Genomic DNA, 21,752 nt, shown 5'->3' on the forward strand with positions numbered 1-21,752 from the left:
TCGAGCATCAGACATCCTGCCTCTGTTTTATGAAAAGGTGTAGAGTGATTACATAAAGAACGATATGAATATCTCTACACCATTTCAAATTTTCAATCCACCGACTAAATCGCCATCCATGGCATATAAAAAAGTCTATGACCACTCGCTCTAACTTGTTTTATGATATCATCAAATTCATCTCTAAAGCCCTAAAGTTGGTAAGTGTAGACAAGTATAGAGCCAAAGTGTACAAGAATTTATAACCAAATGTAGTAAAATAAAACTCTTATGTGGGTCGGGCCGTAAATGTTACGTGGCAACGATTACGTTAACATTTCTCAGCACAAGTCAAGGCGCCAACGTGGCATGGTCAATCTTACATGGCAAGGAAAGACAAGTCAATAAGTCAAATCTTTCGTGCCATAATCAAAAGAAAAAATTGAGATTGAGTAGGGGCAAGAAAGGTGTGAGGAAAGGGTCCTTAGTCCATGGTGGACTATGGACCAAGCCCCACTTTTCCCACTTGGTGCACACAAAGTTATGGACCAAGAATCTACTTTTACCATTTTGCCCACACTTTTCTCTCTTCCCTAAGGATAGCCATGGTCTTTTGTCATGAACCCTATGCTATAAATACCCCCCCCCCCCTGGGCAGCATGTATCATTCACTCTCTCACTTGAATAAACTCAAGGGGAGAGGGCTAGAGAGCCTCTTTGAAAGGAGTCCTAGTTTCGGGATCTCGGGAAGCCTCGTTTGGCCCGAGCCCGAAGGAGAGAGAATCGGGTTAGAGTCCTAAGGGTATCTCGACCTCGCTACTTGGGAAGTCTCGCTCGGCCTAAGTACGAGGCGGCCCCTTTCGACCTCTCGCTAAGTGATTCTGGGAGCCTCGATCGACTCGAAACACTTTGGCTAACGATTTCCTCAAAGCCTCTCCTAACATAGGACTAGGTCGCACCCGCAGGGTCGACCGAACCTATTAAAAAAATATCGACATGTCAACTTGTCCAAGTGTACGGCGACCTTTACTATAAGGCCGGCGTACACGCCCTACTTTTAAGCACTCATGCCATCGAGCTTTGACATCCCTTACTATAATTGTTGTCGAGAACAACAACAGTGGCGCCGACCGTGGGGAATCCTCGATGCAATTGAAGATTTAATGGCCCTGACGAAGCCTACTTCATCGGGTGTCCAACTTGCCACGAAGTCTACACGGTTGCAAACAAAAAAAGCAAGTGCTTCGGAGGCTCCCGAGGAAGAAGGAATTCTCACCAATCCGGACGTCGCCGCCAGCATGGCCGCTACGACGGAAGTCGTGGTCGCCTCTTCGCTCCCGGCCGTCCCAAAAGGAACCGCGGTGCTTGAAACCGTCGTAGGCGGTCCCTCGACACTCACCGACGTAGTGGCAAGGATCGGCGAGCTACCTACGATTGCCGCCCCCGCAGGGGATACGGAACTCGGCATGCCTCGCTCGTTGGGCTTCGTGCCACCTTCCCTACAACCAGTAGTGACCTTGCCCTCGAAACCTACAAGAGGAAACAATGTGGCGTCAGGAGGATCCGCGCCAGAAAACCAAGGAGTCCCAGCCTACGACCCCTCCAACCCGGGACTGCCTCCGCTGGCGCTCGCCGCGATCGCCCATGGAGCTCCTTCGTATCATCCTTATTGGGGGTTTCCGCCGCAAGGCGCTCTCCAAGTCGCGCACACTCAGCACCAACCTCGCTTTGTGAGCGCCCCTTGCTCCCCTTGTCGGGGTCGAACAAGGTGGCAACCAGGTACCGCCTCAAGCTGCGCCTCGCGGGGAACGAGACCCCAGGGTGCATGGGAACGAGCAAGTGGCGGAGCCCGGAGCTCATGCCGACGGCGAAAGGAATTCCCGTCGACGCATTGACCCCCCAAGGAAATGCCGAGATCATTCTCCCAGCGACCCTTCTAGCGGCGAAAGCGACTTTGACGAAGGAGGACCTCGCCGCCGAAGGAACCGGAAAGACCGGCCGACTTGTAACCCGCTCACGCGGGAAATCCAAGACGCGCCTTTTCTGCCAAGGTTCAAGCTGCCTACAATACGGCCGTATGACGAGGAGTCAAATCCCCTTCAATTTATAACCTGCGGAAGAACTCCGTGCACTCGTGGGAGCGCCTCCAAGAGGTGTTCATCGCCAACTTTCAAGGAAACTTCAAAGAATCCGTGCAGGCTCACGAGCTATACGCCGTGAAACAAAAGCCGGGGGAATCTCTCCGAAGCTTCTTCCATCGCTTTGCGAAGGTACGAAGACAAATCGTCAACCCACCATGATCGACGCAAGCATGCAAGGCCTTCTCCAAGGAGAATTGAACCGGGCCCTGAGTCGCAATCCTCCAAGGACGACCGAGGAGCTCTATCGAATCTTGCAAGAATACGCCCGGAGCGAAGACGGGGACATTGTCAAAATGGACGCGCCGCGCACCGCTCCCGAAGGAACTCCCTCGTCCGACAAACCCCCTGCGCCTGCTTCATCTTCCAAGAAGAAGAGGAGGTGGGGAAAAAGGCCCCCGGCGACCAAGCCCGGAAAATTTTCACCATCGAAGGACAAGCATCGTCCCAAAAGACTTGGCCAGCCAGGAAGCCACCTCGTCACACCGAGGGAGAAACTGGAAGATGCCTCATCCACAACTCGACAAGCCACAGCACCGAAGAGTGCAATACTCTCATCGCGGCTCGCGAAGAGTTCTAGGCACGAATGCAAGCCCGACGCAAGGATGAGAAACCAGCCGAGGCTCCACGCCCCGCCAACGTCCTTGTTGCTGACCTGACACCTAAGGAGGATAATCTCCCGTTTCAGGAACCCGCGCATCACGTCGGAGTGATCCTCAGGGGCTACGCCACAGGCCGGGGATCGAAGCGGCAACGTAAGGAGTATGCTCGCGAAGTCAATGTCATAGGAACCTTCACTCCGACACCGCCACCAAAGTGGCCAAGCGTGCCAATTGCCTTCACTGAGGAAGACGCCAAGGGGATACGCTTCTCACACGACGACGCCCTCTTTGTGACGGCGATCGTCGCCAATTGTGAGCTCAAAAAAATTCTTGTGGATGGTGGTAGCGCTACATCCCTAAGCCCCTACCCGAAGGAGAACTCAAGGAGGTACGCGTCTTCCAAGAAGACGCCACGCGCACGGTAAAGATTGGAGCCGACCTCCCGAGTAAACTCGAGAAAGAACTCGTCGACCTACTTCGAAAGAATTCCAATCTCTTCGCTTGGTCACCTTCCGACATGGGAGGAGTCCCGCGCGACGTCATGGAGCATCGCCTAGCCATGAGGCCCGACAAAGCTCCCGTAAAGCAAAAGCTTTGGAAACTCTCCATCGAGCGAAGCGAGGTCATCAAGCAAGAAATCGCCAAACTCACTGACGCCGGGCTAATCCGAGAGGTTTGGCACCCCATATGGTTAGCCAATCCAGTTTTGGTGAAGAAAGCCAACGGCAAGTGGCGAATGTGTGTCGACTTTACCAACCTAAACAAGGCGTGCCCCAAGGACGACTACTCGCTCCCTCGGATCGACCAACTAGTCAACTCCACGGCGGGATGCGAAAGGTTGAGTTTCTTAGACGCCTATTTAGGATATCACCAAGTCCACATGGCCAAGGAAGACGAAGAAAAAACCAGCTTCATCACTCCCATCGGCACCTTCTGCTATCGCAGAATACCCTTTGGTTTGAGGAACGCCGGCGCGACTTTCCAACGCCTCGTCAGCCTCATCCTCAAGGTACAATGTAACATCCCCGGTTTAGATACTAGTTAATAGGAGTTGTAGTGTGCACCATGAGCATTTCATCGCATCATGTTGAAACCTGAAAATGAGGGGAATTTAAAACCTCACAGAGACTACTTAAAAAGCTCCAGAAAATCAAGGCACAAGCAAATGTTCTCCATTGTTCGTGAAACTTTTACCAAACATTATCATAGGTGAGATAAGGGTCCCTGTAAAGTTTCATCCAATTTTGGTGGACATAACTCAAACCGGAATCCCTTTAACCCTTCAACGGGATTAATCGATAGATCAAAGATCTGTTAACTTGAGGGCCTTAACCTTGGTTAAATCTCTTGAAAACTTTTTTATATCCTTCAAATAGTATAAGGAATCTACATAAATATTCCCATGCTTTTGGGGATTGGAAATCAACTACTTGTAGTTCAAACCTCAATTTAAATGGGATTGAGTTTGTATTTTTCAGAGGGGAAAATATAAACTAAATACTTTGTGAAAATATTTTATTTGGACCTGGAATAATTCAGTGAAGCCATATAAAAATTTACATAAATTTTGGACTAAGGTTGAGCTTCAAACATTTCCAAAAGTGTTTGAACTCAGATTAAAACAAAAAGGAAAAGATAAAAGGAAAGAACCTTACCTTGTTGGGCCGACCCAGCCAGCCCAGGCCCAGCTCGGCCAGCAGGAGCCACAGCCTTCTCTTCTCCTCTCCCACTGACGAGCAGACCCCACTCGTTAGGTTCTTCTTCAACCCAAAGCAGCTGCGTGTCGAGCACCTTGTGTGCGTCTGCCACGTCGCGCGCCACGTCCTCTAGGCCGACCGCTTCGCCCGATCTCTTGCTGAGGAAACCGCCTCGCCTCTGCGTTCCTATCCGAGCCAGCTGCACGGCAATTCGAGCTTTGCTCGCGTCACGCACAGCCCCGAAGTCTTCCTAGCCGTTCCTTCCCTTGTTGTTGGCGACGCCGTCGAGCTCATAATCGGCCAGTGAACCTCGCCATCGTAACCACCTAGTCGTGCCAAACCTAGAGACGCAATCCACACGTCCTAGCGTGCCCTATTCACCTCGGAACGCGAGCGGCGTTCGCGCTGTCCAGTGCGCGTCCGCGCGCCGCCACCTCGCGCCACCGTGGTCGTAGACCTCCCCAGGCCGCGCAACCTTGCCCTAAAGCTCCGCTTCGTCGCAGTAATCCTCCCTTCCGAAGGAATCGTCCCCAAGCATCGTGAATCGCCGCCATCGTCGTCGTCTTCTTCGACTCCGGCTGTGAGCCGCTGCCGCGTCGATCTCCTCCGCTGGTGATCCCCGGACTTCACTGAGACCCTCCCTAGATCCGCGCATACGTGTAGAACCTGTTGGTTCTCTTCATCGAGCCCCGGTCGCCCCGAGCCGTCCCCGCGCCGTCCCTCTGCATCGGCCGCCGCCTGCCGCCGCCGAGCTCGACCGTGCGGTGCTCCTCCAGTCCGTCCAACCCCTGCAGAAGCTTCGTGGTGAGCTCCTCTTTCTTTGCCCCTAGTCCCAGCCCTTCTCGTCCCCCGTAGCTCCCTGCCCGTGCATCGCCTGTGCCTGCCGCCGGCGCGCCGACATGCAGCACCCCGCGCCGCTCCCTTTGGTAGCAGCAGCAGCCCGCTCGACTCTACGTAGTCCCAGCCGCACTGCAATGCCTCTCCGCCGACTCGCCGGCGAAGTTCCGGCGAGACCAGTGGCCAGAGCCGCCGGAGCTGTCCACTGTATAGTGGACCCCTCCGTAAGTCTTAGCCCCACCAGTCAGCAACCCTGTGACTTCTGGAAAATAAGAAAACCCTGACATGCGGGTCCCACTTAAGTTAAAAGAGAACTAAGTTAAATAATAACCTGCTTTGGGTCCCATTAGTCAGTGGAACAAGTCTAACTTTCCCTGGACCCCACCCGTCATAGACCGAAACAAGTTAAAGGGAAGTTTAACTTAGACAATTCACAAGAAATTCATCCGAACTCAGAAAAAATATGAGCTCGCTATAGAAATGCTCACAAGAAACATTTAAACCATAGGTTTAAATACAAGTGCGATTTCCTTTTTAATATCAAACGAAGTTTAGTAGAAATGCTCTATATCGGGCATTCGGACTCCGATTAACCTGAAACCAATTGCATTAGTCTTCATTTTGAATGTATAATGCCATGTCATGCATTTCATGTCATGAACATGCTGGAGTTTCTGCAGTAGTAGTAATTGCATGTCTTTGCTTCTTTTCCGATGTTTTCGCTTCTTCGCGATAGGCTCCGGAGATGATGTGAGTGTCGAGCAAGAGCTGAACAGTGCCAAGGCCGTGCCGAAGCACTGGACATCAGGCAAGCAGCCCCTCCTTTGACCATGTTGAATCCCATTACTTTCAAATTGCATTTATTTTTAACTGTTATAGATGCATCCGATTCAACTGTTATTTTCCGTCAGATAGAGAGTTAAGCCTATCCTTTGCATAAGCTTGTTATCTGTAACCTAATACCATGTTACCTTCCACATCCCAGCATGACTAGAATTGCTTGTTGTAGTTTAGCAAGCCTTTATTTTATGTGCTATACATGCTTAGCCATGCTTAGACTTGTCTGAGTCTGATACATCAATTGGATTGATGAATCTAGTTATGTGGTGGATAACCTTTACTAGGATGGGTAACAGGGCAGTGAGAAGGCAGAGGCCCTTAAAACATGATCAGTTAAAGGCTTAGATGAGGGACCACGTTGGAGAGCGTGGTGGGTTGTCTCATCTTTGCCGTATAAGGACCGGTTTCTGGTTACACTGATCCAAGACGAGCGTACTACCACACATTGGGTTTTGGGGCCCGCATCGACCTAGCGTGACTAGACTTTTGGTCCATGAGCTGCATTTAGTTCGAGCTTTCTTGATGAGAATAAAAGAGAAAGGGAGTGAGTAAGGGTGGCCGTGCAAGGCTTCTCCGAGAGAATGGTTTCTTGCCCCGCACACAACTTTTGGGACCATGTCTGAGGGACTGTCAGACTCGTGATCATGGATCGACCCATTAGGGTGGCTCATGGATTAGGTCGAAGCATTGCAACAGTCGTGGAAAACCTCCTTCTGCCGGCACACCCTTTCCGTGTGCTGCACTCGAGAGCATTTGGCAGACGGTTGGCGTGTGTGGGTAAAGTTGTACACCCCTGCAGGGTTCAATCTATTCGAATAGCCGCGTCCTCGGTTATGGATGACTTGGAGATCTATACTTGAATTAGATAACTTGAACAAAGTCTAAAGCTGGATAACAACATGGTGTCGCTACGAATGGCTTCCTCGGGGTTGGAACGAGGGGGTGTTCGTGGCATTGTTTGGGTGGTGTCAGTTAAGATAGAGAATACTCAAAGTTCGCTCTCTTGTCCTCTTTCAAAACTACTCAGTAGTCGCTTTCAACTTAGTAGTCCATTGAAAGGGTCAAAACTAGCTTTGTGCTTCAAATAGTCCTCATAAAGCCCTTGTTGATACCTGCTTCATCTATTACTATGTTGATGTAAGTCTTGCGGAGTACTTTTGTACTCATCTTGCTTTATTATATTGATCTGGGTTCAGCGAAGAGCATCCTACGACGCCTATAGCTTGGAAGTCCCAGCAGTGGTCTGGGAAAGGGTGTGGTCGCCATCCGCTTAACCTCAAGCCTTCTTAAGGCCTTTGTTAAGTTTGTACTTGTCAAAGGTACCTATATCGTTTCCGCTGTGTGAGTTGCAACTTGGTCGTAAGACCCTCGATGTAATAAGTTGTTAACTTTGCTCTATTAAGAGTTGTTTGGTATATTACAGTTTCTGTCGTAGAGTTACTGTTGTGATACCTGTTGTTTGCGACATACGTCGTGCATGATGCGTGTATGATTATAACGCATGCGGTGTATGTAGGGTTCGGAGTCTGGTTCATGCTTACTTAAATTGTGACATGATGATGTGCAAGCGAGTCCACCTGTCAAGGGGTTGGGAGCTATATCACTCCGCACGGTCGTCCTTCGACTGTGATCGCTATGAGTTGATGCTCTGCTTGACTTGTGGAAGAGGGAGCTATATCACCCCGCACAGTTCACAACTGTGATAGCTTTGGGTTGACGCTCCAGGCTCTTCAGGACCATTATCACCCCGCACAGTTTTCGCACTGTGATCGCTTTGGGTTGAAGTCCTGGCTAGTCATCAATCACTTCTTAATCTTTGTATGTGTCAAATTCCGGGTCCGACAAACAATTGGGGAGGAACGCATAAGTATACGTTGATGAAACCGTCATCAAAAGTCAAATTGCAAAAACCCATCGCAAGGATCTGCAAGAAACCTTCGACAATCTCCGCAAGTACGGCGTGAAGCTCAATCCGGAGAAGTGCGCATTTGGAGTTCGAGGAGGCAAATTCTTAGGCTTCCTTGTCTCCCAACGAGGAATCGAGGCGAACCCGGAAAAAATCCGGGCCATCCTAGAGATGGAACCTCCTCGCCCCGTCAAAGATGTGCAACGCCTAGCGGGAAGAATTGCTGCCCTAGGACGATTCTTCGCCCGGTCAGCCGAAAAAGGTCTTCCTTTCTGCAAAGCCTTGAGGAGCCTCGACAAATTTGAGTGGACCGATGAAGCTCAAAGGGCCTTCGAAGAGCTCAAGACCTATTTGTCATCCCCTCCACTTCTCACGAGCCCAAAATAGGGGGAGCCTTTGCTCCTGTACCTCGCCGCGACCCCGGTCGCCGTAAGTGCGGCACTCGTGAAGGAAGAAGATGGGTCACAACGCCCGGTATACTACGTGAGCAAAGCTTTGGGAGGAGCAAAGGGTCGATACACCCAGATCGAGAAATTCGCATACGCCCTCCTCATGGCCTCTCGAAAGCTCCGTCATTACTTCATGGGCCACACCATCATGGTGCCAACTACCTTTCCACTCAAGGAGGTCTTCGGCAACAAGGAGGCCACCGGAAGAATCGCCAAATGGGCAGCGGAATTGGCTCCTTTCTCATTGGAACTCACGGCGAGAACGGCCATAAAATCCCAAGTCCTGGCTAACTTCGTGGCTGAGTGGCACGCTCTACTAGCCCCGCTCGAAGAAATCATATCCAAGACCGAGCCCCCGAACCACATTGGATAATGAGTTTCGATGGCTCTAAGCACCTCGACGGTGCGGGGGGTTTTGATAAACCAAATGGACAAGTCGTATCAATGCCTTGATGAAAGGATGAAGAAATACATCGAAGAAGTTCGCAAGATGGAACGGTATTTCCTGAGCATGTAGGCGCGACGCATTCCACGAGGAGAAAATCACCTGGCCGACAGGTTAGCCCGAACAGCCGGTTCTAAAGAACCGCTTCCACCCGGTGCATTCTTCGAAGTAATTCACGCCCCATCCATAAAGGAAGAAGCCGACGCCCTTGACGAGGCTCAAAGACCAGCATGGTCATCGACACTCCACCCTCTTGGATGACACCGATTATCCGGGCCTTGGAAGGCGAGGTAGACGAAGAAGCGGAAGGCCCAAGCACCAAAATTCTGCTAGCAAAAGCCAAGATGTACATTCTCCTCGAAAGCATCCTATACAAGAAAGGAGCGGCCGCATTGCTTAAGTGCATAAATCCTAACCAAGGAGCCGAGCTCCTCCTGGAAATCCATTCAGGAATATGCGGCCACCATCTTGCGCTAAGAGCTACCGCGGCAAAAGCCTTACGCCAGGGATTCTATTGGCCCACCATGGTGCAAGACGCAATCACCATATTGTGGATATGCGAAGCTTGCTAGAAAATGCCTAAGTCAATCCATGCGCCCGTGACTTCCCTGAAGAATATCCCGATAACATGCCCATTTGCACGCTGGGGAATGGACCTTCTCGGGCCTTTCCCCGCATGCAATGGGGCTGCAAGTACCTCGTGGTGACGATTGATTACTTCTCCAAATGGATAGAAGCAGCGCCGCTTGGCAAGATCACGTCACATGCCGTCCAGAATTTTTTCTGGGAAAACATCATATGCCGATACGGCTTCGCACGAGAGCTAACCGTGGACAACGGCAAACAGTTCGACTGTGCGGAATTCATCAAATTCTGTGAATGCCTTGAGATCAAGCTGCACTTCGCATCCATAGCTCCCAAGAGCAATGGCGCATGCAAAAGGGCAAATGGACTAATCCTCCAAGGACTCCGCCGAAGGATAGAGCACATGGTTAGCAAAGGAAGAGGAGCATGGGGAGATGAACTCGCTAGCGTGGTTTGGGGCATATGCACCTGCGTAAGCCGTTCCACGGGCCGAACACCATTCTCTTTGGTGTATGGCGCCGAAGCAGTTCTTCCCGCCAAGGTCGAGTTCCGCTCACCTCAGGTCAAAAGGCTCCAGGAAGCCACTCCACTTGCCTTCATAAAAAATGAAGAGCATCACAAGACGGCCATCGATCTTGTGGAAAAAGCTCGTGACAAAGCCTTCATGAGGCACGCCGTGTAAGAGCAAAGTGCCGCACGCTTCTACAACATAAGGGTGCGGGAACGAGCCTTCTCCCAAGGAGATCTCGTGCTGAAAAAGAACGTCGACCCAAAATTCCAGCGCAAACTCGACCTTAAATGGGAATGACCATACCGCATCGCCGCGGTATTGGGAAATGGTGCATACCACCTCGAGAATATGAAGGGGCAAAACCTTGTCCATGCCTTGAACGGCGACAAACTCCGGCGCTTCTACGCCTAAGGAGGAACTTCAAGAGCGATCCTTGCCGCTCCCAAAAAAGAGACTATCAGGGCCAGAAGCTCCTTAAAACGCATTTAAGGGGAACCACAAATAAGCAAGTTATGCATGAGCTTACTTACCTCGGAGAACCATGCTACTCGTATGCGAGACGTCGCGCACGGGCCTGCCTCAAAATTCTGCATGAAATTTCCCGAACGGCAGGTCAAAATGGCCGGATCACTACCGGCGTATCGATAGCGACCCTCACAAGGGTATTAGGTTCCATGGCTCGTAACCATGACCTAAGGCACCGAAGCCAAGTCGTATCCCAACGGCGACAGCAATTGATGACACAAAAGTATAATCATAGCGAACGATCGCGAGCTGTATAAACTGAGAAAAAATATAGTACTTCATAAGAAGGAAATATAGTACTCTGAGAAACACATGTTGAGCCAAGTTAACATTTCCGATAATGTCGACTACATGGTGAAACATGAGAAATACATGCTGAGCTAAGTTAACATTTTTGATAATGTTGACTACAAAGTAAAGCATGAAACATAACAAAAAAGCTGCCTTACAACCTCTACGACCAAAAGCCTAAACATGCTAGCCATGAGGGTAAGTCAAGGGGAGATATGCAACATCACATAACTAAGCAGCTGAGGTACATCACCACCTCCGAGGGTGACGAGGCTCACGTCTCACCGTCACCCTCCTGAAGAGCGGGCTCAAGGCAACGCACGAAGCGTCGAGCCCGAGCGCGAAGAGGAGCACCCTGGTCAGCCAGAAACTTCTTCGCCCCGTGAGACATCTCACCCTCAAGCCCGCTCATCCCGGGACCGCCGTCCAGGACTGCCGCACCCGCCAACGAAACAAGTCGAGCACCCGTACTCAGGAGGCACTTCTTCACGATAGGCTGGATGAGCTCCACCTGGAAAGTAAGCACACTGCTCGCCTCATCCACCGTGCGACGCGGAGGAAGGTCCGGCTGGGAAATGCTCCTCAAGCAAATCATCGTCTCCTGAATCTCGGTGGCCTGCGCAAGTAAAAGCGAAACCCACCTAGGGACGACGATCCGGAGGAGGGCGAGCACGAGGAGCGAGCATCGAACCGTCACTTGCTGCAGCTAAATCCACCTTGAGGGAAGCATCCTCCGCTCGAGCGTGCTCCCTATCAAGGTTGGCCACCACCAAGTCCTCCTCAACTCGACGAGTCTTCGCGACCTCGTCCGCCTGACGCTCCTCAGCGAGCCGAGCCTTGGTCTCCATGGCCGCGAGCTCCGCCGAAACGCGGGAAAGCTTAGCCTCCACGGCCTCGCGCTGCACCCTCTCCGAAGCCAACTCGCTCAAGGCAAGGGTAGACTTGGACATCTACACGTCCAAAGCGGCAGAAAGCGCCCCCACCTGAGTCTTGAGGGCAGGAAGGGCACCCACGGCCTCGACCAAACCCCTCACCTGCAAAGAAGACGGAGTTAGCTCAAAAGGAAAACCGAAGGACCAAGGGAGACATGTCGCGGATGCTCACCAGCTCCAGTGTCACGAGAGGATCTCTCACACCACCCTCAGTCGTCGGAAGCTCTCTGTCCCTCGTCTGAGTCGGGGGTTCGCCCTCGGGAACCTCGGGAGCCGCGGCCCTCGCACCTGAAAACAAACCACAAAAACCATGTCAGAATCTTCAAAGAAGAACGACACAGCCAAAGAGAAAAGAACTCACCCGAGGTAGGAGCATCCTCCTCGAGACGCTCGCGACAGATGGAGAACACCGGGACGCCCGCACCGCTGGCTCCGGTCGACAACTCCACCACCGAGTCGCTCCGCAGCCGAAGCCTCGTCTCGCGAGTGAAAGCCTCAACCTCATGGGTCGAAGGAGGAAGCACGTGCTCAAGTCCAATCTTCCCCTTCATGTGCACGTCCAAGGTCACCCTCAGAAGGGACCTCGACTCACCCACGACGGGGTCCGCCGAATCAGCCGGGGCGTAGTCGTAAGAAGGAGAAGGAGTCGGGGGAGCCTTCCTCTTGCATCCACTCGACGGACGAGGTATCTTAGGGACCGGCGCAACAGGCACCGCCAGGCCCAACACCGTCGTTCCCATCTTCACCTTCCCGCAAGTGTCCCGCGACTTGGACCCTACCACCAGCATCGACGGTGTCGCCAAGCGGGAGTAGCGATCACTCACTCGAAGAAGGTGCCCAAACTTTGGATCCTGTCGCATTGGCACCATCTTCCCGAAGCACTTCGCGATGATGTTGTGACATCCCCCGCCACTGATCTTGGTCTCGTAGCCACGGTGCTCCGGCCCGCCGTACGGACCTATCAACTGCGCGGCCCACAACACCGCCCTCTCCTCGGAAAACGTAGCTAAAAAGAGACAAGCCGAAGTTGTTAAGTACCATCGCAAGGGAAAAACAATCAAAGCCCGAAGGGAAAAAGGAAGCGGTACTCACGTGTGGTGACGGTCTGCGAAGGACGGAAAGCCCGAGGAATCCCAAGCTCGGACCTCGGGCTCCTCATCATGAAGCGCCCCGCCGTCACCATCTCCTCCATGAGGTCGTGAAAGCTCCTCTCGGCGGACACCTCCTTGATCTTGGTCACCTTCCAAAGGTCGGTCAATCAAGGCTCGCTAGGGTGAGGCACCTCCTTGAGGCCTCCAGCCCCCGAGTGTCGAGGAAGATCGCCCGTGTGTCGAAGACGTGTCTTTGAAGCCCGAAGAAGAAACCACTGGGACTCCCACTTGTCAAACAGTTTCACCGTGCTCCTCCCCGGCATGAGCAGGAAGTCATCTCCAAAGCCGGAACGAAGCCTCAAGTTCACCGAACCAAAGGCGCTCAGAGTAGAGCCGTCAAGAGTGAGCGACTCCCTCACCTCCACAGTGAAGTAGAACAGCAGCAACCTCATCGAAGGCTCCTCGTGAAGCGCCGTCTCGCACAACCAACGAAACACGTTCAACTTCACGATCGCCGAAGGGTGAAGCTGAGCCAACTCGATGCCGTACGTCTCCAAGAACTCCAGAAGGAAGGGGTGAACGGGCACACACAAGCCGGCGTGGAACCAAGCCGAAAACACCACAATGCACCCTGTGCGCCTCTTGTGGTCGAGCCTGAGCTCCTCGCTGCCGGGCAAGATACCAGTCCCCTTGGGGAAGTATCCTGCTTCCTCGAGCTGAACCAGGTCCTCGGGACTCGTCGAAGACGGGAGAAGGTAGTCGTGAGCCCAACCACCCTCCATCGGAGCCAGCGGGACCACAGGAGGATCTCCACGCGGACGAAAGGCGACCTTCTTCTTCCTCGACTGTCGGTTCGCCGTGCGCTCCGCCGCGGACCCCTTGGAAGGCCCCCTCTCGGTTGTGTGCTCGGCATCGGGTCCCGCCATCTCACCTGCACGCACAAAGATTCGACAATGGTTAGTAGGAATGCAGGAAAATCGCAGAGAGATTAGCAAGCAAAAAAGAAGAAGGACCGAGCAGGCTGCGGCCAATGCTCGCAGGGTGCTCGACGCAATGCCGCAGTGCCGCGCCACCCACGCCGCACGCACGCTGCCGCAGTGCCCCGCCCCCCCCCCCCCCCCCCGCGCCGTGTTGCCAAGCCGGCACGCGCCCCCGCCGTGTGCACCAAGCCGCATTGCCGCGTGTACACCGTACGCGCACCCGCGCCGTTCCACGCCAGGCAAGCCTCACGCCGCGCTCAAGACCTCACCGCCGTGTCGCCTGTACGCCCCGGAGGTGTTCGACGGAATGCCCAAAGGACCTACAAAGCTCAAACTCGTCGTACCTGACATGGTGCTGTCCTTCTCACCTTCACATGAGCAGGAAAGGCTTAGCCGATGACGAGGGTCTCTCGGGAAGACTTGAAGGCAACGCCTACACCTCGCTCCAAGTGGCCTCACACCTCGTCCCCATGAAGCCTCAACGACGACGAGCCTCCGCAGCGGCTCCTTGGCGGCCAAGACGATCGCCGTGACAACAAAGAGGTGGCTAAAGCCCCTACGAAGCTCCCTAGAACACCAAGCCCCGGAGAAGTCTCGGACGCTGCCGAACGAGGCTTCGGCGCCGGAGAAATCAGACAAGGCCGGTGTGGAGCTCCCCCATGAATCCCTGGTTCCATTTTACAGGCCTCAAGGAGGTCCTTGGCGTCCGCGCCGGCCAACCTGAGGTCGACACCTCGCCGTCCTTGGTCATAGTGCAACAAGACAAGGGAGGGGGACGAATGGGCAAGGGGAGCATCCCCTTTCCCCAAAAGGGGGTTGGCCTAGCCAAAGGAGGGCGCCTCCCCCACGGGCCTGAGGTCCCGGCCTCGCCGGCGTCACCTCCAGCGACGACCGGGTGCCTGCTAAAGGCGAAAGGGAGGCAACGGTCCCTCCCTCCCGTACCGAGGAGGAAGACGACCTCCCGGCCGTCCGATCTAGGGATGAGGAGCCCTCCCGGCCGTCAGATCTTCATAACTCAGGGTGAACAGGTACCAGGCCCGGCTGGGCCACGGCCCAAAAAAGGCCCAAAATCAGCCCAGGTAAAAAAAAAGGAAAAAAGGAGAGGAAGCCTGCTCACCCAAGGACGCCGGCCCAGTCCGCGCCCGCGCGTGCGCAGCCAGCCCAGCGGGCCCACGCGGCCGGCTGGGTTCGGAAAAATTGCATAAAGGCCCATGATTTTGGAAAAATTGCCAGTAAGTCCTCAGAAATTTCGGGGAGACCCTCGGGGTCCCTGATTTTCGCGAAATAGTCCTTCGGGGCATCGGTTTTCTCGCAGAGAGGCCCCTAGAGTCTCTGTTTTTTTGCTAAAATACCCCCTGAAATCTGATTTCTCTCAAAGAAGATCGCCGAAGGCATGGAATTTCCCCGAAACACCTCCAAGGCTCTTTTTTGCAGGAAAGCTACCAAAGTACCTCAGCCTCTCATGAAGGGAAGAGCTCAGGAGTCGCTCACGATGGTTGACCCGAAGGCATTCACAATGCCTCCCGCTCAAGGGGGCTACTGTTGTAGTAAAATAAAACCCTTATATGGGTCGGACCGTAAATCCTACGTGACAACGACTAAGTCAACATTTCTCAGCACAAGTCAAGGCGCCAACATGGCATGGTCAATCGTACATGGCAAGGGAAGACAAGTCATCAAGTCAAGCCTCTCATGCCATGGTCAAAGGGAAAATTGACCTTGAGTAGAAGCAAGAAAGGTGTGAAGAGTGAGCCCTTTGTCCATGGTGGACCATGGACCAAGCCCCACTTTTTTCACTTGGTGCACACAAAAGCGATGGACCAAGAACTATTTTTACCATTTTGCCCCACTTTTCTCTCTCCCGCAAGGATAGCCATGGTCTTTTGTCATGAATCCCTAGGCTATAAATACCCCTCCCCCCGTGGGGGCATGTATCATTCACTCTCTCACTTGAATAAACTCAGGGGGAGAGGGCTAGAGAGCCTATTTGAGAGGAGCTCTAGTTTCGGAATCTCGGGAAGCCTCGTTCGGCCCGAGCCTGAAGGAGAGGGACTCGGGTTAGAGTCCTAAGGGTATCTCGACCTCGCTACTTGGGAAGCCTCGCTTGACCCAAGTACGAGACGGCCCCTTTCGACCTCTCGTTAAGTGATTCGGGGAGCCTCGATCGACCCGAAACACTTTGGCTAACGATTTCCTCGAAGCCTCTCCTAACATAGGACTAGGTCGCACCCGCAGGGTCGACCGAACATATTCAAAAAGTATCGACGTGTCAACTTGTCTAAGTAAACGACGACCTTTGCTATAAGGCCGGCGTACACACCCTACTTTTATGCACTCGTGCCATTGAGTTTTGGCACCCTTTATTCTAATTGTTGTCGAGAACAACATATGCTATACCTAGAAGGGACATGCTAAATTACTTAGTTAAAAATCACATCATTCTTTGCATAGCTAATTGCCAATAAAATGGTGGTGTCCTAAGCTCAATCTTGTAAAGAACCTATTATCAATCTTGTGCAGATAAGCTAGTGATCATGAAGACGGACAGTTCACGGGTATATGAGATGATCCAAGCAACGCGATATGGTAGGTTGCGCTGCCATAGTTTGGCTGAAGAGGTGAAGTGTCTTCTTGCTTCACCGAGAGAGATTGTGATCACCGAGATTCAACGTTCTCAAAATGGGGTCAGTGATCAATCGTTAATTAGCGGATTTCATGAGGCCAAGTCGGCGTACGACATGCTGGCTGGGTTGTAATCCGCTTTCGGATAACACCGATGAAACACTTGTGTGATCTTTTATAATCTTTTTGCACAAGAAATAATTAAAAGAAAGTAATCACTTTTCTTTTCTCCCTCCTCCAAGTCATCCATGATCCATCGCTGATGAAGACCATTTGTGTATGCCCTAACTCTACGGTTTGTGACGATACAGGAACACACATATGTAAACTTGGCTATCGGGCCGGGCTTTTGGAAAAAGCCAGGAAGCCCGGTGGGCTAAGCCCGACAGTGCCAGGCCCGGCACATATTTAATCGGGCCCCGGCCCGGCCTATGCCGCGCCTGACCCTTAGGCCGGCCTGTTTAGTTTTTTTTTAATATAAATGCTCTATACACCTGGAATAAAAAGAGGCCGCCCTCAACAATCGAACTCAGAACCTCTCCTTCAACCTCCACTCACGGACCACCAGGCCACGCTGCAATTTCTGTAAAGTCCACAGCGCAAGGCCGATTTAACCATTTTATAGGGCTGCCACGAGGAAAAAAAGGCCATTGGGCTAGCTGGGCCGCTAGTTTTCACGGGGGCTTTTCTCTTGGCAAGTCGGGCTTTTCGGGCCCGGGCCGGCCCGGCTATGCTTGGTGCCGCGCCTGGGCCTTTGGGTGTCCTTTTCAGGCCTGCCCGGCCCATCACCTTTATTGTCGGGCTTCGGGGGGCCGGGGCCGGGTTAGGCCCGTTTAATCGGTACCGGGCCTGAGCCGGGCCGGGCCGATAGCCACCTATACACATATGTGATATGTCTCAACCTTCTATTCTAGATAAATTTAGTACAAAATTGTTTTAGGATTGAAAGGAGCATGAAATTTGTCTGTGCCATGTGTACACAATATGTTGTTGACGTTGTCGATTAGAAAAAGAAACATGACGTTATCTATTACTATTTATTAAATTGGAGTTGGTGGTGATGGTATGGTCGCGGTCGCGGTCGCCGTAGGTTAACTTCGTTAAAATTACAACCAATATGCCACTACTCGTTATTTTCTTTTCCTTCAGTTAAAATTACAACCAATATGCCACTGCCCGTTATTTTCGTTTCCTCCAGTTTTTTTCACGATTTTTTCTACTCCATCTTACAACCGACGCCACCACACTCGCATGCCGACCTCGACAGCACCATGAGTTGCCTACACAGAAAATAAAAAATAAACAGTTTGTGATTTTATTGACCCATAGCAACGCGTGGGCACAGTAATTACTATCCCTTGAGATCTCGCCAGCGCCCGCCGCCGCTCTTGGTCGCCTCCACCAGTTCGTGCGCATCGGCGTTGTCCATGTGAGGAAGGCGGCTGCGGACCCGCGGATCCGTCGCGGGCCCCGACTGCCGCCTCCACCGGCTCGTGCGCGCCGGTGGCTCCACACGGGACTTGGATGGCGATGGGATGAGCCTGAGGCAATTAATTTGACGTTCTGATACAATTTTCTGTTGTTCCGTAGCAACGCACGGATCTTTTGCTAGTCATTTTAACATGAGACAATTGAAGTCCAGAAAGCATTACTGATTTTTCGTACTCAAATCAGACAACAACAGACTGTAATTTTAGAAGCCGGAAAAATAACGGCAACAACTTTTCTGAAAAAATCGACTGAAGCTGCTGGAGAAATAGAGAAGCTGCTGCTGCTGCCGAAAAGCAAGAGCCAGCGTAAAAGTATTCTTCTACGACTCCGCTTCCACGGGAGCTTCTTCTTCCTCAGCGCCGGCGGCGGCGATCTTCTCCAGCGCCGCCCAGAGCTTGGCATCATGATAATCCCTGACGACGAGCGAGGCGCCGGCAGCTACGGCCCTGGCCTCCCTCCCTTCCCCGGCGACGGCCACCACGGGGATCCCCGCCGCCACGCCGGCGGTCACCCCGACCACCGAGTCCTCAAACACCACCGCCCTCTCCGCCCCCACTCCGATCAGATCCAGCGCCCGGAGGTACAGATCCGGCGCCGGCTTGCACCGCCCTTCGCCGCAGTCCTCCCCGGCCACAACCACCTCGAAGAACTCCGTCAGGCCCAGGATCGAGATCATCAGCTCCGCGTTCCCCCGTGGCGCGTTGCTGACGGCCGCGAGCTTGAGCTTCCGCGTTCCTCCGCCGGCGGCGGCCCAGCGGAGGAGGGCGGTGAGCCCGGGGACCTCGCGGAGCCCCTCGGCGGCGTAGCGGGCGAAGAGCGCTTCCTTCTCGGCGAAGAAGGCGTCCAGCTGGGCTTGCGGCCATGAGGGGAAGAGGAACTGCCCGATCTGCTCGTTGCTCCGCCCCGCCATGTGCGTCATCCCGAACTCCGGCGTGATGGGGATGCCGCCGTTGTAGCCGAGGTTCTGGAGGAGCTCGGAGAAGGCGCGGTGGTGGAACGGGTCCGAGACGCACATCGTGCCGTCGATGTCGAACAGCATCGCCTCCAGCGGTGGCGACCGGCACAAGATCGTCGGCTTCGTCGCCGTCGTCTCCCCGCCGCTGTAAGTAAAATCAAATCAACACACAGAGAGACATTTGGTTCAGAGATGAGAATAAGAAGAGATGAAGAAATGCAGAGATTGATTGTTGACAACAAGAACAAGATTGAAATGATCAATCTTTTTGTCTAGTGAGTGGCTGGAAGATGAACAAGATCAGGAGGAGTACCTTTCTTCCATGGGACTTGTGTTCTTGAGATCGATCTGCTGAATTGCTCTTCTTCAGAAAAGATGATGGCTTGTTTATATTGGCAAAGGCAAAGAGGTGGTTGGTGTGACAAGTGGTGGGGTTGGTGAGGTTTGGTAGAAATCCGTTTCATCTTAAACTGGCAGGTTTTTAATGGCCTAGAAGCAGGACATAAAGAGATACCACGTATGTCCTATTATTTCTAGGCCAATCTCCAAATCTCAAGTTGAATTTTGAGATTGTATTAGATTCAGATAACCTGTATGTATCCAAGACTCGGGTATATGGAAAGAAAAGCTATACGACATAGTAGCCCTTATGCTGCTCCGCTCTGCTCTGCTGCCCCTATAAATAGGCGTCTTTGTCTTCCAGTTCCAGCAGACCAGGCGCCGCTCCCACACTCACAAACAAACAATAGCTATACTGCTATACTCATCGATCACGAGCTGCTTCTTCTTCAGATTAAGAAAGAGAAATTCAGTCAAACAGAGATGATCTGACGGTTAAGTGACTGCTTACCTGACTTGCTTTCTGAATCCAGACATTTCTTTCACATTGCAAAATCCATCACTAAAGTTTTCTTTCAGATTAGGAAAGGGAAATTCAGTCAAGTGAAAAGGTGATCTGATTTCAGAGGTGGTAGGCAACACAGCCCATCAGATTGGGCATTTTGATTGTGTCTCATCCATAGAATAATGTCAAGTCATGGAGGCTAAAGTTATTCTTATTTATTTCTGTAGTACTAGCAATCATGGTTTGAGTTTGTTGAGCTCATGGTTTGAATTTTGATTCGAATGGAAATGGGTTTGCATGCATGGTCTCCAAAGCAAAATCAACACAAGAAGAGGATATGCAGGTTTAGATCGAGGTAATACTCGTGGAGTAAGCAATCTTGTCCTGAAAAAGTCAATTAACCTTGAGGTGGAGTCATGGACATCCACAAGTCACGTGATTACATGAAGCATGAACTTAATAAAATACTATGTTAGTACTCCCTCCGTCCAACAAAAGATGTCTCAATTTTGTCAAATTTTATGTATCTAAACATGAATTAGTGTATACATACATTCAAAATTAGTCAAAGTTGAGACATCCTTTGTTATGCGGAGAAATACTGATTAAAACCGTGCTTGACACGAAAGAATCAATCCCGTTGCGATCAAGTTGGTGGCAAATGCATGCACACGTGGAAGCAGGAACGGCCTTGTGAGGGCAACGCAGAGCAAATTAACTCGGTCGTATATCAAATTTTAAAACTGGGTTAGCTCCAAAGATGTCAATTTGTTGCCGGGTCTTTATATAAAGGCCGTGCCCGCAACCCCAAACCATCAAATTAGTTGCACGCAATGAACGATGATGAGTAATTAAATTGGTACCACTATGAATAACTTGTAGGGGTCTGCATGTGACAAGAATAAATCAAAGCAACAATCATCTCAACTTGTAATTGTAACGAACTGAGGATAGTTTCGAGCAACAAGTAAAAGAATAAACATAATCTAACACGCACAAGTGACACAATTCATTAGATTGGCCGGCAGAAAGACATGTGTGTACGGGACACATGGGACTCAAAGCCCAGGTTGATGACGTCGTGTCCGCTCACCGTCAATATATGATCAAGAAAATGTCTCTTGCTAAGTAGAGTCCTAATGCGTAGCAATTTACATATGCTTGGTATTCATGACTTTATTTATCTTTGCGGTCGCCAAGTCTGTAATCTCATTGACTGCAAGTGGGTGCTGAAGCTCAAACATCGGGCCGACTGTTCTATTGATCGTTGTCTCGTGGACAAGGATTAAACATTCAGTCCGGTTGTCAGTTATGCGCCTGAATTTATCAATTGCTATCTCCAAAGATTGGTGCCTGGGACACTTGGACCAGAATGGCGTTTCTCCGTGTCCGTGGCGTTCTTGAAGAAGACGCATCCACACCTCAGCTTCCCAGGTATATAAAGATCTTTTGCTCTTCTAGCAGCAGTTGGTGTGTAAACTGGACAAACAGTCAGTATCTTCGCGCCTGCCTGGGTTTCTTTGTTGGATCTGTCTATCCAATTTAGAAAAAGGAGCCCCGACGCTTTGATTTTGTATCGTATGCCCCGTGCAATTACCCTACTTTTTTCTTTTCAACACTATGATCTGAAAATGATGGATCATGCCAACAGCGGTAATAGCGATGTGCACTTAATATAATGCTAGTGTCAGCTAAGCTCGTGTCGTTTTGGTGCAACTGGTCAACAAACAAATCACGCAATGAGCGATGATTTAGTAATTACATTGGTACTAGTATATGAAGCACTGGCGTCATTAATTCGCTGGCAGAAAGCTCCACTGAAGTCCAAAGACCAATATAATATGGTAGCCCGATAGTAATTGCGTTGCCTGCCAGCCATGGAGAAACTTCTCCTGGGCTAAGCAATCTTGTCCCGAAAAAGTCAATTGACCTTGAGTTGGAGTCATGGACATCCAGATGAGGCCACCCAGCACGTTGGGTTGCATGTCGCACTCTCATCTGATCTGCGCCTGACCCATGCGCAACAAGCGCA

At 51.8% G+C, this 21,752-nt stretch overlaps 1 protein-coding gene across 1 annotated transcript; it reads right to left on the minus strand.

Moving 5' to 3' along the window:
• Positions 1-18,061: 18,061 nt before the first annotated feature.
• Positions 18,062-19,499, minus strand: LOC100834981 (haloacid dehalogenase-like hydrolase domain-containing protein Sgpp). The gene is made up of 2 exons (XM_010229822.3): positions 19,190-19,499; positions 18,062-19,021 (listed from the first exon to the last, which is right to left on the minus strand). The coding sequence occupies exons 1-2, from the start codon at positions 19,198-19,200 to the stop codon at positions 18,241-18,243; spliced, it is 792 nt and encodes a 263-aa protein (XP_010228124.1). The 5' UTR covers positions 19,201-19,499; the 3' UTR covers positions 18,062-18,240.
• Between the last annotated feature and the right edge of the window lie 2,253 nt (positions 19,500-21,752).

The sequence above is a fragment of the Brachypodium distachyon genome, chromosome 1 (genome assembly GCF_000005505.3).
Source record: "Brachypodium distachyon strain Bd21 chromosome 1, Brachypodium_distachyon_v3.0, whole genome shotgun sequence".
Taxonomy (NCBI): Eukaryota; Viridiplantae; Streptophyta; class Magnoliopsida; order Poales; family Poaceae; genus Brachypodium; species Brachypodium distachyon.